Below are 15,320 nucleotides of genomic sequence, written 5' to 3' on the forward strand. Positions count from 1 at the left end.
TAAGCTTTCAATTTGCAGGTCACTGGGGTCGATTCCCAGACTGCACTCTTTTTTCCAAAATGGCAGCTTTCTTGTGTGCATGGCGATGACAAAATCGGAGCCGGTGTTCCACGCACAACCGACAACATAAAAGGTAATGTTTTATTATTGAGAAATAGTTGCTTTCTCCTTCACAAGCGTACACGACGACTCGTTATTCCTATGTGCGCGTAACTGACACATAATTGACGTCGTCGGTATTGACGTCATTTACCATCATAACAATAATAGATCGTCTGAATAATCGAATAAAGTTGAATATGAATTCACTTCACGTATATTTTTTATAAGTAACGAAAATATTAGTATGAAATGTGCACCCGCCAAATTTATCGAATTTACAGCAGGGGCAAAATAGTTGCATACACCAGGGAGCTGTAATGAGAATCTCATTACAGCTCCCTGCATACACCCGCCTAGTAGGTATTTACCGAGGGGCTTTGCAAGACCCCCAGACACTTTCCTGAGAACTTGACTACCTAACACCGGACATGGATGTACTAACATGGACCGGACGAGGCATGCTTTTGATGTGAGGTTATATAATATGAGGTTATTATGAGGATACCTCAAGTATTGACCGACGCGCACTGGAGGTTGATGCAACGGCGTACTGTCTGAGTGCAAACTTTGAGGTATCCTTGTAATAACCTTATTATTATACATAAGAACAGAATCAGTAAACTTCTTTGTGTGGAGACCGGTCAAACCCTGGTGGCAGCCATGTTTGTTTTCATTATTAGAGGATTCTTACGCACGTAATCATTCTAAATATTTTTTCATTTTAAACTGTGCTTTGAATGTTCTATAATTTGCCAATTTGTTTGTTCCACTATTTGCTCTGTTGTCATCAAATAGAGCTTCTTGCCTTTTATTATGGGATGGTGTAGTTGAACTATTCCATTGCTTTTTAGGTAAAAAAAAAATATTGCTCTAACACTTGGAAGGAAAGTAATACGAACATAAAACTGGAAATGGATATGATCAAGCAATAATAGTTGTAAATTTCTTTGATTGGTAGTTTATTGATATTTGATGTTGTCTTTGAGCTTATATTAGTAATATCGGAAATACACAAGGCGTCAAGATCAACCAACCGAGACTGCTTGATGGCAGTGATGAAATTAAATTAGTGTTGAAGTAAAAATTCATGCTAAAGCAGCGGTCTTTCAAGCATTCGCCAATGTAACACGTATAAGAATGCATGGTTACCATCAATAAATTTCAATGCATTCATTTTATTTGATCTCACTATTAAATATGAAATACAGTGAATTTCCTGGACTTCTGACATCTGTCAATCAATCAAATAATGTATTATTTGGGCAAGGCATATAAAACCAAGCAACATAATAGTAAAAATACTGTAATTTGAGTCATTAAATTTGATAACTCGGCTGCAGAGACTAAATTTAATGAAAGTCTGTATTACGTCATGACGAAAAGAACCCCAGTGAAAATTTCTTCAAATCTAGTCTTGTACATATTAATCATTTGTATGACTATGATTAATAGACAATGAACATGTAACACTGTATTAGTCCTGTGGGACACCAGCTGTGTATCACATGACCTATCAATGTGAATAATAAAATGTGTTAAAATATAACAAAATAGTTTATTTCATATAATACAATGAATCTCTGTCGTGTTATATCAAATATGTCAAACTGACTGTTATTTTGTGATTCTATCAAATATGTCAAACTGACTGTTATTTTGTGATTCTATCAAATATGTCAAACTGACTGTTATTTTGTGATTCTATCAAATATGTCAAACTGACTGTTATTTTGTGATTCTATCAAATATGTCAAACTGACTGCTATTTGTGATTCTATCAAATATGTCAAACTGACTGCTATTTTGTGATTCTATCAAATATGTCAAACTGACTGTTATTTTGTGATTCTATCAAATATGTCAAACTGACTGTTATTTTGTGATTCTATCAAATATGTCAAACTGACTGCTATTTGTGATTCTATCAAATATGTCAAACTGACTGTTATTTTGTGATTCTATCAAATATGTCAAACTGACTGTTATTTTGTGATTCTATCAAATATGTCAAACTGACTGCTATTTTGTGATTCTATCAAATATGTCAAACTGACTGCTATTTTGTGATTCTATCAAATATGTCAAACTGACTGTTATTTTGTGATTCTATCAAATATGTCAAACTGACTGCTATTTTGTGATTCTATCAAATATGTCAAACTGTTATTTTGTGATTCTATCAAATATGTCAAACTGACTGCTATTTTGTGATTCTATCAAATATGTCAAACTGACTGTTATTTTGTGATTCTATCAAATATGTCAAACTGACTGCTATTTTGTGATTCTATCAAATATGTCAAACTGACTGTTATTTTGTGATTCTATCAAATATGTCAAACTGACTGCTATTTTGTGATTCTATCAAATATGTCAAACTGACTGTTATTTTGTGATTCTATCAAATATGTCAAACTGACTGCTATTTTGTGATTCTATCAAATATGTCAAACTGACTGTTATTTTGTGATTCTATCAAATATGTCAAACTGACTGCTATTTTGTGATTCTATCAAATATGTCAAACTGACTGTTATTTTGTGATTCTATCAAATATGTCAAACTGACTGCTATTTTGTGATTCTATCAAATATGTCAAACTGACTGCTATTTTGTGATTCTATCAAATATGTCAAACTGACTGTTATTTTGTGATTCTATCAAATATGTCAAACTGACTGCTATTTTGTGATTCTATCAAATATGTCAAACTGACTGTTATTTTGTGATTCTATCAAATATGTCAAACTGACTGTTATTTTGTGATTCTATCAAATATGTCAAACTGACTGCTATTTTGTGATTCTATCAAATATGTCAAACTGACTGTTATTTTGTATAAAAACCTGAAATCACAATTTATAGACTTGTCTAGAATCATTTCTGGGAGATGAATAGCATGATTTCATGTAAACTTTGTGTCATAAGCATGCATATTTAGATAAAGGTGCATGTCATATCCTTTTTAAGGATTCTAACAAAAATAGCTTACCAGTGGCTATATTAGTTTTGTTCATATCCATGCTAATATATCACCTGATTCAGTTGAAATTTTGCACATAAGTACTACTATACTCACAGATATAAATTGTGTTCTTTTGTGTGACTTATTTCAATTTGTCGAATTGATGATCATTTTGTCTAAAATCATAATCTGTAAAGGTGTCCATAATCAGCAAATTAAGTTTTTCTATGAGAATCTGTACCATAGCAGGTTAATCTAGAAAATCTAGAAAATTATTCATGAATGTCAAATGGCTTTTGTCAATTGCAGATTCATTAGGGACTCAATTGGCTTAAGGTAGAGATGCAGTTTATTTGTGAATTTCAATCAAAAATAGTTTTTTTTGTTTTTATATAGATTTTTATCTAAAAAACATTCTGTGAAAATTTGACCAATGAATTCTTATTGGAACACCGTTAAAATTGCTGTTTATTTTCTGGTTAAAAATAAAAAACACTCACACGTGGCAATGTTTATGTCCAATTGCCTAATTTGCATGAGTAACCAAATAACAGGACCTTTAATTGACAATATGCAAATCGAGATTGTATGTGTCATAGTTCATTCAATTCACGCGCATGTGCAATTCATCTCAAATCAGTTCTCGCTCGCTAGCAAACCAAACATTATATTTCCTCAGCGTTTTTTCCTAATTTTTATCATTACATTATGCGTGGTGTGAAAAGAAAGAGAGGTAGAAAAAAGATTCAGATGATTTCTATGTCGGAAGAGGCAAAAGCTACACTGAAGGCATCAGCCCACCGAACGAAAAACAAAATCGATGTGAGCGTCCAAACATGACTTTCCCTGAAGGCATGAATCCAAGTTTCTGATTGACTGAGAGATTTTATTTTTAAATAATTGTTCTCAAAAAATAAACTGAGCATGTGAAGAATAATTTAACATTGTTTACAGTGATAACTGCTCATTGTCGAAACGAAGCTTACCCATTCACGCTAGTCACAATAAATATCATACTCTTGAATAGGCGTCAATGACTACGGTAAAACTTAGAAAATGACGCCAAAATACACCTTAAAAGTCCCATTTTATTTTTTTTCTAAATCCCATCCCAAATTTACGGCAGAATCTGGTCCCTCAAATAAGGGGCACGTGAGCTTTGATTCTAACCGGATATATTGCACTGGGTCGGGGAGATACAAACTTTTGTGTATCTTTTGTCCAATGGGTACCTGTACTTCGATCATTCGCAAGTTTTGCTAGGTGGTGCGAGACAGCTTTGTTTGCAACCAGACGAACTCCGTTTAATTTAATGAAGCAAACAACTGACAATGCTAAAATAAATTGCAGAGGTACGCTAAAATTAATTGAAAACAACCAAATAATTTCAATGAAAAATAAATCATAGAGAGATTTTGACGCGCTGACCGCTTCTCCGCGTTACGTCTGATGTTTTGTTTTCCTTGTCATAATACTTACTGATTGATGATTTTGTTTTGATTTTTGAGTTTTTTAGCCTGCAACTCGGCCACGACCTTTGCTTTTTCCATGAAAAATGGGGAAGTTTACGTCAATTTGACGGACATTCCATTTTTTTTAAACTAACGAAGCACACTGTTTAGCACTCCTATTTTTTTCATTTGCCGATTTCTATTTAGAAAAATTTGACCGCTCGAAAATGCACCTTAATTTTGCACTCTTAAAACATGTCAGATTTCCAACACTAATTATTTAAAACCGGTCGAAATTTTAAAACTTTTACGTTAGGAACTGGAGCTCTCTTCTTGCAGGCGACCGTCGCCGGTAGTACAACAGCATGTTTTGTACGTACATCCGTGCGCTGATTGTCTGCGACTGTCTTAGAAAATCCCTGAATAAGGCGTTGCCAAAATCGGAAAAATATAAAAATGCCTCCTTAAAAAACGAACAGAATTCAAATATTTCTTTTAACGAATATGTTGCAGTGGGAAAAATGGGATTGGAAACGATGAACAAAACTTCTGTGCCTCGCGTTTCGATTATAGGATTACACGATTATTCATTATTGTGCGTTCGCTTCCTGGAGTTGGTTCTCAATACTACATAAAAATCATCAAGGATAAATAATTTAATATCCCACTTTGTACTCTTCACGGTAAACCATAGGCTCTGAAATACTCGTAGATTTGTTATTGAAAATACATCGAAGAGAAGCCATGATGTTTTGATCGTGATAAAAGGTCACCTTCCTAGGACCGCCCCCTGTTTAATAATTCATGAGATGACGTCATATTTACTGGGCATTGCCACGTGTTTTTACCGACCCCATCAAAACACTGGTATGAATGACGTGTTTCTGATTTATATATTCAAGAGCAGTTGTTCTGGTCCAACGATTTTACATAAAATGTCTATGTCTATATGTTAACTTTCAATTTCAATAGTCTAGAAAGTATGACAAAGCAGTAATTCCCGGTTTAACGCGCAAATATGCAAATTAGCCTTTTTCTCGTCTTCTATTTTTGGTGAATTCTTGGGCTTTAAATTAAAATAGCTGATAGACGCTTTGGCCATTTGCCTCGAAATTTTCACACATTATTGACAAGGTGTTCCCCCTTCAAAATGCGTCCGGACAGTTTATTACGGCGAGTGGAACAAAAATAACAAGTCCGCAATTAACATGGATATATAAATTATGCAAAATAGAAAAGAGTGAACTTTGAGGTCATGCTGTGCGACTTTGAAAGCCGTTAGAGAGATGAGTGGACGCATTTGAATTAGTAGTATACCAAGGTATCCAGTGCTGTAATTTTACCCACAAATGGACTTGAAGTTTTTAAGCTAATTTTTTTTAAAACACTTTCGTCCAAAAAAGCATATTTTTGACCCAAAATCAAAAATGCATTCTGGATATTTAAAATAAAGACAAGTTTTACAAAGTTTGTATAATAAGCTTTCAGAAAATATATAACATGTTGGATATATAATACCATCTTCATTGTCTAATTACTCAATTAAAAAGCAAGCCAAATAAACTGCATCTCTACCTTAATTGAAGGTATAATGCAATTCACCAAAGATAATAATTTACCTGGGATTCTCGTAGTGATTGATTTTGATAGCCTAGAGTGGAAATATATCTTGCATGTATTTTATCAATTTAATCAATTTAATCAATTCAATTTCAGTAAATCACTACAACATTAGGTCAAAACACTTTACCGAAATCCGACCAGTTGTGATGAACTGTGGTTTGAGTATTGGGTATTTTGTTCTTAGAAGAGGAGTCAGAATGACCCTGTCTCACCTGCATTCTTTATTATAGCCCTTGAGGTATTTCTGACATTACTTAGACAAAGTGAGTTTATTAAGGGAACTGTCACCCATCCTGTCACCCATCTTAGGCCCTTCTGAGTTAATCAGAAATAACTATCAAATCTCTCTACTGTCTACGTCAATGCCTTCTTTTTATAAGAGCTCTCTGTACAGTTGGTCAAAGTTTCATTTGTTCCAAAAGCAAACTAAGTCAGTAGAAAATCTTGTAATTTGGAACACTTCTTAAATACTCATAAATGACAGGACATGTATTTATATTGTTGACTTGAATGATGCTGGTGGGTATGCAACAACTTTGGCATCTTTTCAACAAACAGGGCTAACAAAAATTATTATTTACAGGGATGAGAATTTTCTGCGGAATTCTGCAGATTTCTAAGCCCCAAGGGTTGATTTTCTGAAACGTCTGTATGGTAGAATGGAGACAACTCGTGGTGTCTCTAATGCGAAATGTTTGTGACTCTTTTCAGTGCAATCGTAAAATCCGAAGTGGTTTTGAAGTGTTCAGGTAATATGTAACGATTAGCATGATTGGCTGAGTTTGTTGTGACGACCGATCACTGAAGAGCTTTCATTTTTCTTTTCACCAACGGCAACATTTTATTGTTTCAATTGTTAACTGCCCTGGATTGTTGTTTACAAAAAATGTACAAGTTTCATGCTGCGATAAAGGTGAAATTGGTTACAAAAAACAACAAGTCAGCAGTGCAAGAGAGCGATAAAGACAATAGGAACAAATTTCGTTGGGCGAGACATGACAAGGAAGTGACTTTGACCGTGCGAATCAGGAAGAAAGATGAAGTGGCAACTGAAAAATTGAGTGACTTCATCGGCAAGTGCAAGGTCCCGGGAAAGGTGGAGTGTCTGTATTGTAACGATTTGATCAACTACGGTTCTCGGTGATGGCGTTAACAGAGCATGCAAGAGGAAAAAAATATTGCGAGAAGGTTGCCTTGAGTTGGATGAACTTTACTTTCAGCTGAAAATTAAAATCCTCATTCTCATCCCTGTATTTAACAGTGTAATTTGCAAAAAAATGATGACATACTGTCAATGAAATACCATTATTATGTTAATAGTTCACATTATTTGTTTTGTCTGGGTAGTGTTCTAAGACCATTACTTGCATGATTGAATTTAACATAATGATAATCTTATTTTTAAACCAATTTCCTTCTGCAGATTGAAACATTGAATGACTGACTTAGGACTATGGTGCCGGGTATCTGTACTCTCATCGTTGTGTGTTCACAAGTAGTGTTCCTGTGCGAAGCACTGTTTTCTAAAACACCAGGTAGGTGCTTTGTTGTCTTGGTGTGTGACGTTCATTATGTGTTTACAAGTAGTGTTCCTGTGTAAAGCACTGTTTTCCAAAACACCAGATAGGTGCTTTGTTGTCGTGGTGTGTGACGTACATTATGTGTTCACAAGTAGTGTTTCTGTGTGAAGCACTGTTTTCCAAAACACCAGGTAGGTGCTTTGTTGTCTTGGTGTGTGACGTACATTATGTGTTCACAAGTAGTGTTTCTGTGTGAAGCACTGTTTTCCAAAACACCAGGTAGGTGCTTTGTTGTCTTGGTGTGTGACGTATATTATGTGTTCACAAGTAGTGTTTCTGTGTGAAGCACTGTTTTCCAAAACACCAGGTAGGTGCTTTGTTGTCTTGGTGTGTGACATACATTATGTGTTCACAAGTAGTGTTCCTGTGTAAAGCACTGTTTTCCAAAACACCAGGTAGGTGCTTTGTTGTCTTGGTGTGTGACGTACATTATGTGTTCACAAGTAGTGTTTCTGTGTGAAGCACTGTTTTCCAAAACACCAGGTAGGTGCTTTGTTGTCTTGGTGTGTGACGTACATTATGTGTTCACAAGTAGTGTTCCTGTGTAAAGCACTGTTTTCCAAAACACCAGGTAGGTGCTTTGTTGTCTTGGTGTGTGACGTATATTATGTGTTCACAAGTAGTGTTTCTGTGTGAAGTACTGTTTTCCAAAACACCAGGTAGGTGCTTTGTTGTCTTGGTGTGTGACGTATATTATGTGTTCACAAGTAGTGTTTCTGTGTAAAGCACTGTTTTCTAAAACACCAGGTAGGTGCTTTGTTGTCTTGGTGTGTGACATACATTGTGTGTTCACAAGTAGTGTTTCTGTGTGAAGCACTGTTTTCCAAAACACCAGGTAGGTGCTTTGTTGTCTTGGTGTGTGACGTACATTGTGTGTTCACAAGTAGTGTTTCTGTGTGAAGCACTGTTTTCTAAAACACCAGGTAGGTGTTTTGTTGTCTTGGTGTGTGACATTCATTGTGTGTTCACAAGTAGTGTTTCTGTGTGAAGCACTGTTTTCCAAAACACTAGGTAGGTGCTTTGTTGTCTTGGTGTGTGACGTATATTATGTGTTCACAAGTAGTGTTTCTGTGTGAAGTACTGTTTTCCAAAACACCAGGTAGGTGCTTTGTTGTCTTGGTGTGTGACGTATATTATGTGTTCACAAGTAGTGTTTCTGTGTAAAGCACTGTTTTCTAAAACACCAGGTAGGTGTTTTGTTGTCTTGGTGTGTGACATTCATTGTGTGTTCACAAGTAGTGTTTCTGTGTGAAGTACTGTTCTCTATAACACCAGATAGGTGATTTGTTTCTTTGTGGTTGAAAATACAGATGGTTTTAAGTTGAAGAAGGATGAATTTATGTTGAAATCTCACTTTGCGAATATGCGTGTTCTGTGATATGGTTTTCATATTTGCGCATGTCACTTTCTTAATGAAACCTTTTCTGACCACTATCATTTAAAAAGTCAACCCCCCTCCCTTCCCTATCAAAGATATTTTAGTGGTAGTCAGGTTACACATTTTACTGGTGATATTTTTTATCGGAGTGTCTCGTGCCACGCCCGTGGCAGGAGACAATGTGGCTATTGCCACGTCCCGGAAGTAAACGTACCGACGTTCTATGTGTAGTTTCGGCCGTCATATACAGATTTTTCACTTGTTTTACCATCGGTGTTTGAATAAAATACTTTCACAGTGGTGTCGTTGTCAGAAATAATTTCAATTCGCGCATTTTATACGAAAATGTGAAGTCCAACCATTGACGGAACCTTTGTACACCCTCCGGTGTTGGGAACTTGGAACACTACGTTTACCTAAAGCCAACCTCGGCGTTTATCAATCTAATAAAACTCGCGAATCACCGTCGGCGTTTTGATAAAATACTGTTACAATGGTTTCATTGTCGTGTACGGTAGAAATAATTTTAATTCGCGCATTTTTTACCAGCCATTGCCGGAACCTTTGTACGCCCTCCGGTGTTGGGAACTTGGAACACTACGTTTACCTGAAGCCAACCTTGGAGTTTATCAATCTAATAAAACTCGCAAATCACGGCGTCGTTATATAACGAAAATACACTATTAGAATAATTTTCTTCAGGAGATACGTTACTTGGTTTCTCTGGAAACTAGTAAATCAAATTACTTCAGAAATGACTAGGTAGTGCCTGCATGAACATGTATTGAGAAATCATTACATAGCCTTGTAATTTAACATGCACTGATTTAATTTTCCCATTTAGGCGGGGACATTGAATTGTGTAATTGCGTCGATTAACGACTTGTATAACAGCGAAATAGTGTGAAGGTACCACACAGTCAGTTGTAAAAGTAAATGTGGAAATACTGTGGAAATTTACTATGCTAAGTTGCAAGGTTTTTTCTCTCTAAAAAAAAACAAAAAACAGGTCGCAATGACAATGAATATACTATTGATATTCGTCGTGCTACAAGTGTGTTCATGCTCTCTGTTATAAGCTCACTTTCAATTATAAAACCTGTTTTATTACTCAGATAAAATAACTTGGGTTTTCATTCGTACAGTCGGTGGCCTCGTCGTCATAATTCAAAGTACAAAATGTTGCATATTATTGAATATTGGTAATTCCCAGTTACATGTAACATTAACCATCTCTGACTGTAAAAAAGAGGAAATAATATATTATTGGTACTATAATAATTTTATTTAAAACTTTAAAAATACGGTAACGACGCCGTAATTTTTACTAGATTGATAAACGCCGAGGTTGGCTTTAGGTAAACGTAGTGTTCCAAGTTCCCAACACCGGAGGGCGTACAAAGTTTCCGTCAATGCGCGAATTGAAATTATTTCTGACAACGACACCACTGTGAAAGTATTTTATTCAAACACCGATGGTAAAACAAGTGAAAAATCTGTATATGACGACCGAAACTACACATAGAACGTCGGTACGTTTACTTCCGGGACGTGGTAATAGCCACATTGTCTCCTGCCACGCCCGTGGCAGTAGCCATATTGTCTCCTGCCACGGGCGTGGCACGAGACTTGGCCATTTTTTATAGTATTAGGAATGAATGAATTTTTATGCAAGTTATTTTCACAGGTGGTTCTGATTAGGAAATGCAAGGATTTATAATAGTGTGCAACTTTCATAACAGTGATATGTGATGATGGTCTCACAGGGAGCTAACTCTCATTAATTAGCCAGTGTTTAGGATACTATTAAACAGGTCCTAGATTAACTCTAATCAGTTCTTTCTCAGCTCTCGCATAGGTCTCACAATTCACTTCACATCTTGATTTTGCATGTCACAACCTCATCTCATAAACCTTGAAAATGTAATAGTTCAATTTTTTGTTTTGTTAGTTTGGACATGGATTGATGGCGCTGACTTCAGAAATCAGACATCCCTGACTGAAGAAAATAGTGTTCAATATCCTGGATCCCGATCCGGTGCTGCATATTGGCAAGACAATAATGGTAATATATGGATGTTTGGAGGTGAAGGGTTTGATGTTTCAGAGACAATTAACCAAGCTGATTCAGAATTGCCATTTTATCCTTCAAATGGGGCTGAAACCTACCTGCTTAACACTCTGTGGAAATTTGACATACACAAAAATTCTTGGAGTTTAGTTCATCATGGGGGTTCTGAAAAAGATGTTCCAGTTGCTAGACATTATGCCGCTGCCTGTGGTGTCACTGGTGAACTTTATTTACTCTACGGTGGCATAGGCTATAAATATGAAACTCACTCAGATTTGTGGTTGTTTGATATCAGTATGCTAAAATGGGAACGTTTATCCACCACCCAAAGTGATAAAAATGTTCCTGAAGCTAGAGGAGATGTTGCCTACTGGTGTACACAAGATGCCCTATGGTTGTACGGTGGATTACGCAGCAACTTTGAAGTCCTGTCCGATTTCTGGAAATTCTCCCTGAAATCAAAGACCTGGACCAAATTAAGTATAACTATAGAAAACTCTGGTCGTGAATTGGTAAGATCTCTAAATCCAAGGAATGGAGCAATGACTTGGAATGTAAATGATACAGACCTTTACATGTTTGCAGGTAATTCAATTCAAAACTATGAACACTATCGTCACCTTGCTAATGGTCTTTCATCTGATATGTGGAAATTTTCTACTATGAGTGGTAACTGGACATTTCTTGCTGGTTTTACTGAAACTAAACAGCCTGGTAATTATGGGGAAAGGGGTGAAATTAACAAAAAGAATAACCCTGGTTGTAGAGAGCATGGTGCAACCTGGGTTGATAAGGATAACAATTTGTGGTTATTTGGAGGAGAAGGCACAGCAACTCTTCCTGTTGGTATCTACACACAAACTGATCCTCTGGCAGATTTATGGAAGTTTGACACATCAGTCAGATCATGGATATTTTTTGGTGGTTCCAAGAGTGAAGAAGCCAGGGCTGTCTACGGAAGTAAACTAAAGCCTGATCCTAGCAATCTACCTCCACCAAGATGTGAGTCACTAGCATGGTACTATAATGATACTGTCTATTTATTTGGTGGGATAGGTCATGATAACTATGAGCAAGATGGCTGGTTAAATGATCTCTGGGCCATGGTACTTATTGATATTCCACCATATACCCTAATGTTTACCAACAAACCTCGTTCAGCAATCTCACCAACTAAAGCATTTTTGATGACACTGGGAATTCTAGTAGTCATATCTGTTTTCTTCATCTTTTTGGTGTGGGGGAAAAAATACTGCAACCTCCCTCGCCACAAACCTTCAGCTAAATCGCCTGCAGGATTTGACGTGAAATACTCCCCATTAGTGGATGATACAGACTTTACAATCATGTCTACATCATCTAAAAATAACCTTGACAACAATATTCCACCAATATGAACTCTGTTTTGGGGTTGGCAATATATAAAAAGAAGCAGTTCATCCATGTTGACAATAGGTTGACACTTTAAATTGTTTAGTTTAAAATGAAATTGTAGAAAGATACATAAAAATATGCATTAAAAGTGTACTGCTTTCATAGGATGGAAGGTTTATTTACAACTTGTTTACCCACATTACCAAGGTCCTTAATAGATAGGTCACACAATTATTTAATCCATGAGAGTTGAATAAATCCAGTGAGGGACTCCATGATAGTCGACACATTTCCCACAAACATTATGTATTACAGATTACATATTTGCTTTTTTAAATCCGACCACTTACTTAATGTTAGTCAGAACCGTTTATTACTTTGTTACTAGTGATATGATTTCCCTGTAATAGCACACTTGTATAGACTTGCTCCAAGCTACTTTAATTAATAGTTTGACAAGATACTGGTACTGTCCAACTTTACACAATTGCTCTTGCCATACAGGGATATGATAACGATACAATGCTCTTAAAATTTTTGGGTGTAGCTTCTTTGATATAAAAATGTTACAGTCCAACAACGCCATAGTTCTTCTTGCCATTAAAAACAAAGTTTGAATTATTTATTTTTTAGACACATTCCAGAATATTATGCTTGATTTATTTTAAGTACCGGTAATGTGTTCATTTCATTTATTTCAATTTTATCTACATTTATTTTTATTGTATTTACATTTATTTTTATACAAATCATCAAAGCTTAATCAATCTTGTTTGTCAGTTCTTCTGAAATTTGAGACTGTTTGAGATGTTTTCTTGTGCATGCATGCATGCATGCATGTGTGTCTGTATAATGTTCTGTCTTGGATGTCATCAGTGGATTAACGTCATACTTTGACTATAGTATGAAAACCTGAGATAATGGGTTAATACTGTTGCACATCATTTTGTTGGCTATCTGCCCCGCTAGGATTGCCTGTAAAATTACTTTTGTGTGTGTCTGTGTGTGTGATTTTTTGTGTCTTCACATATTTTTCTGTGATTTTTTTTGACTGGGTCGATTTTGCTCAAACTTGGCAGGCAGGCCACACCTTCCAGACCAACTGTTGCCATGGCAACAACCCAAAAACTGATTTTTTTTGATAGCGTCACGCCAAATACATCTCCTACAAATCTAGGATTAAAAAACCTCAAACATGGCTCCTACTACTCAGCTTGAATGTGGGTACAAAGTTGCTATTTGTTTTTTTGATATCTTCTTTCATTACCTAATGAAAGTTATGCACAGATGAGAGACCAAAGGCGATGACATTGTTACACTGTTCAAGTCCCAATGCTACTTTGAACTTTAAATGAACTATAAATACTGACTTCCGAAAACTGAATTCTCTTTGCGAACTTCGTATTCTGGGTCCTGGTTTTAGTTATAAACCGACGTTAGCTTCACGTTCATGTCCTACCATGGCAAAAGTTGAAAACTTTTGTTTTTTGAGAGGAGCAGATTGCCAACCAGCCTATCTGCTTGTTTTATGTATGTGTGCCTCTATACACTTTGAAAAATTTTGTTCATACAAAAAATACAATTTGGGTATTTCATTAACTGTCGACCATTACCTATCTGCAATCTGGGCTAATTTTATTCAAAATAGTTTTGAAGTCGGGCACATAATGCCTAAATACACCATTGCTGTATGTTGCGCCCTCTAGTGGTGTAGTGCTCCTGTGACATAAATGGAAGTACCATGATCTTTCCGTTCACAGCCGTGATGTTGTTTTGATCCCAAATCATCAGTTGATAAAAACAATACAAGATTTTTTTTCTTCTAAATTTACCAAAAAAACAGTCATTATTTTGAAGTACATATGCATTGCTTTTGTCAATGTAATTGTGACGTCAGATATGAAACTTCCCTAGAGGAAGCACTGCAAGACTTGTAAGGAAGGTGTATTACCATAATCTTGTAAAGAGCCCTGTCTGTATTTTCAATATTGTTACATTTTACATGGACTATGTCATTGTTACAGTGACAAATTAAACCCAAACATGTCTTGCAGTATTAAAAATTAATATTTGTTCCATGAATAATCATTATTTCTATAGTTGTTCTTGGGTCTTAGTAATATTTATATACTGAATAATTACTAAGGACTCCATTTCAAAACAGCTTTTCACCTGTATTGAAATAATATTTGTAATCGACAACTTTGAGATTATTATTGAATCATGTACTTTTTTGCAATTGTAGTTTTTTTAGGCCACTCATGCATGCACACTGTGGGTGCTGTATAGCTCAGTTGTTTCAGTATTTCTAAACTAAAGTGGCGCTAAACAGTCGGCCCCTGTAAGATGTCAATGATGTTCCAGATCATAAATTAGGCTTTTTGAGTGTGAGGAAAAGCAGTTATATCATGTAATTGAACAACAATTATTGTAGTATTGTAGTATGTATGTGATGTACAACAATGTACTTAAATCTTTATATGTAATAAATATTAAATTTCATGATAAAAGATGCATTTTGGATTTGTTATCAAGGTTAAGTGGATTCTTCAGCTGATTATTATGAAGCATGAAATAAACTACTTGCTCTAACTTATGTGGAAATTCAAACAACATAATGCTTCCATGTTTTTTTTATATTGCTTTCCATTCTCGAGATATTCAACATTTTATCATTATTCAGTCCGCCATCTTGATTCACTGGCAAAGGACTATGGATAAAGTACGACATCATAGCCAATGAAGTATTTAGAAAATGTAATTTGAGAAATACTGA

The 15,320-nt window shown here is 35.6% G+C and overlaps 1 protein-coding gene across 1 annotated transcript; it reads left to right on the top strand.

The window, feature by feature from the left end:
* The first annotated feature begins 61 nt into the window (after window positions 1–61).
* Window positions 62–15,162, top strand: LOC144352634 (uncharacterized). Its single transcript, XM_085507839.1, has 3 exons — window positions 62–133; window positions 7,565–7,676; window positions 11,051–15,162. Exons 2-3 carry the CDS (start codon window positions 7,595–7,597, stop codon window positions 12,565–12,567), a joined length of 1,599 nt encoding a protein of 532 aa, XP_085363965.1. The 5' UTR covers window positions 62–133; window positions 7,565–7,594; the 3' UTR covers window positions 12,568–15,162.
* The last annotated feature ends 158 nt before the right edge of the window (window positions 15,163–15,320 follow it).

This window comes from Saccoglossus kowalevskii, chromosome 2 (genome assembly GCF_978046115.1).
Source record: "Saccoglossus kowalevskii chromosome 2, keSacKowa6.1, whole genome shotgun sequence".
Taxonomy (NCBI): domain Eukaryota; kingdom Metazoa; phylum Hemichordata; class Enteropneusta; family Harrimaniidae; genus Saccoglossus; species Saccoglossus kowalevskii.

Coding starts and splice junctions, on each gene's coding strand:
- LOC144352634 (XM_085507839.1), top strand. CDS start 7,595: ATGGTGCCGGGTATCTGTACTCTCATCGTTGTGTGTTCACAAGTAGTG. Junction 7,677..11,050: donor ACTGTTTTCTAAAACACCAG/GTAGGTGCTTTG, acceptor TTGTTTTGTTAG/TTTGGACATGGATTGATGGC.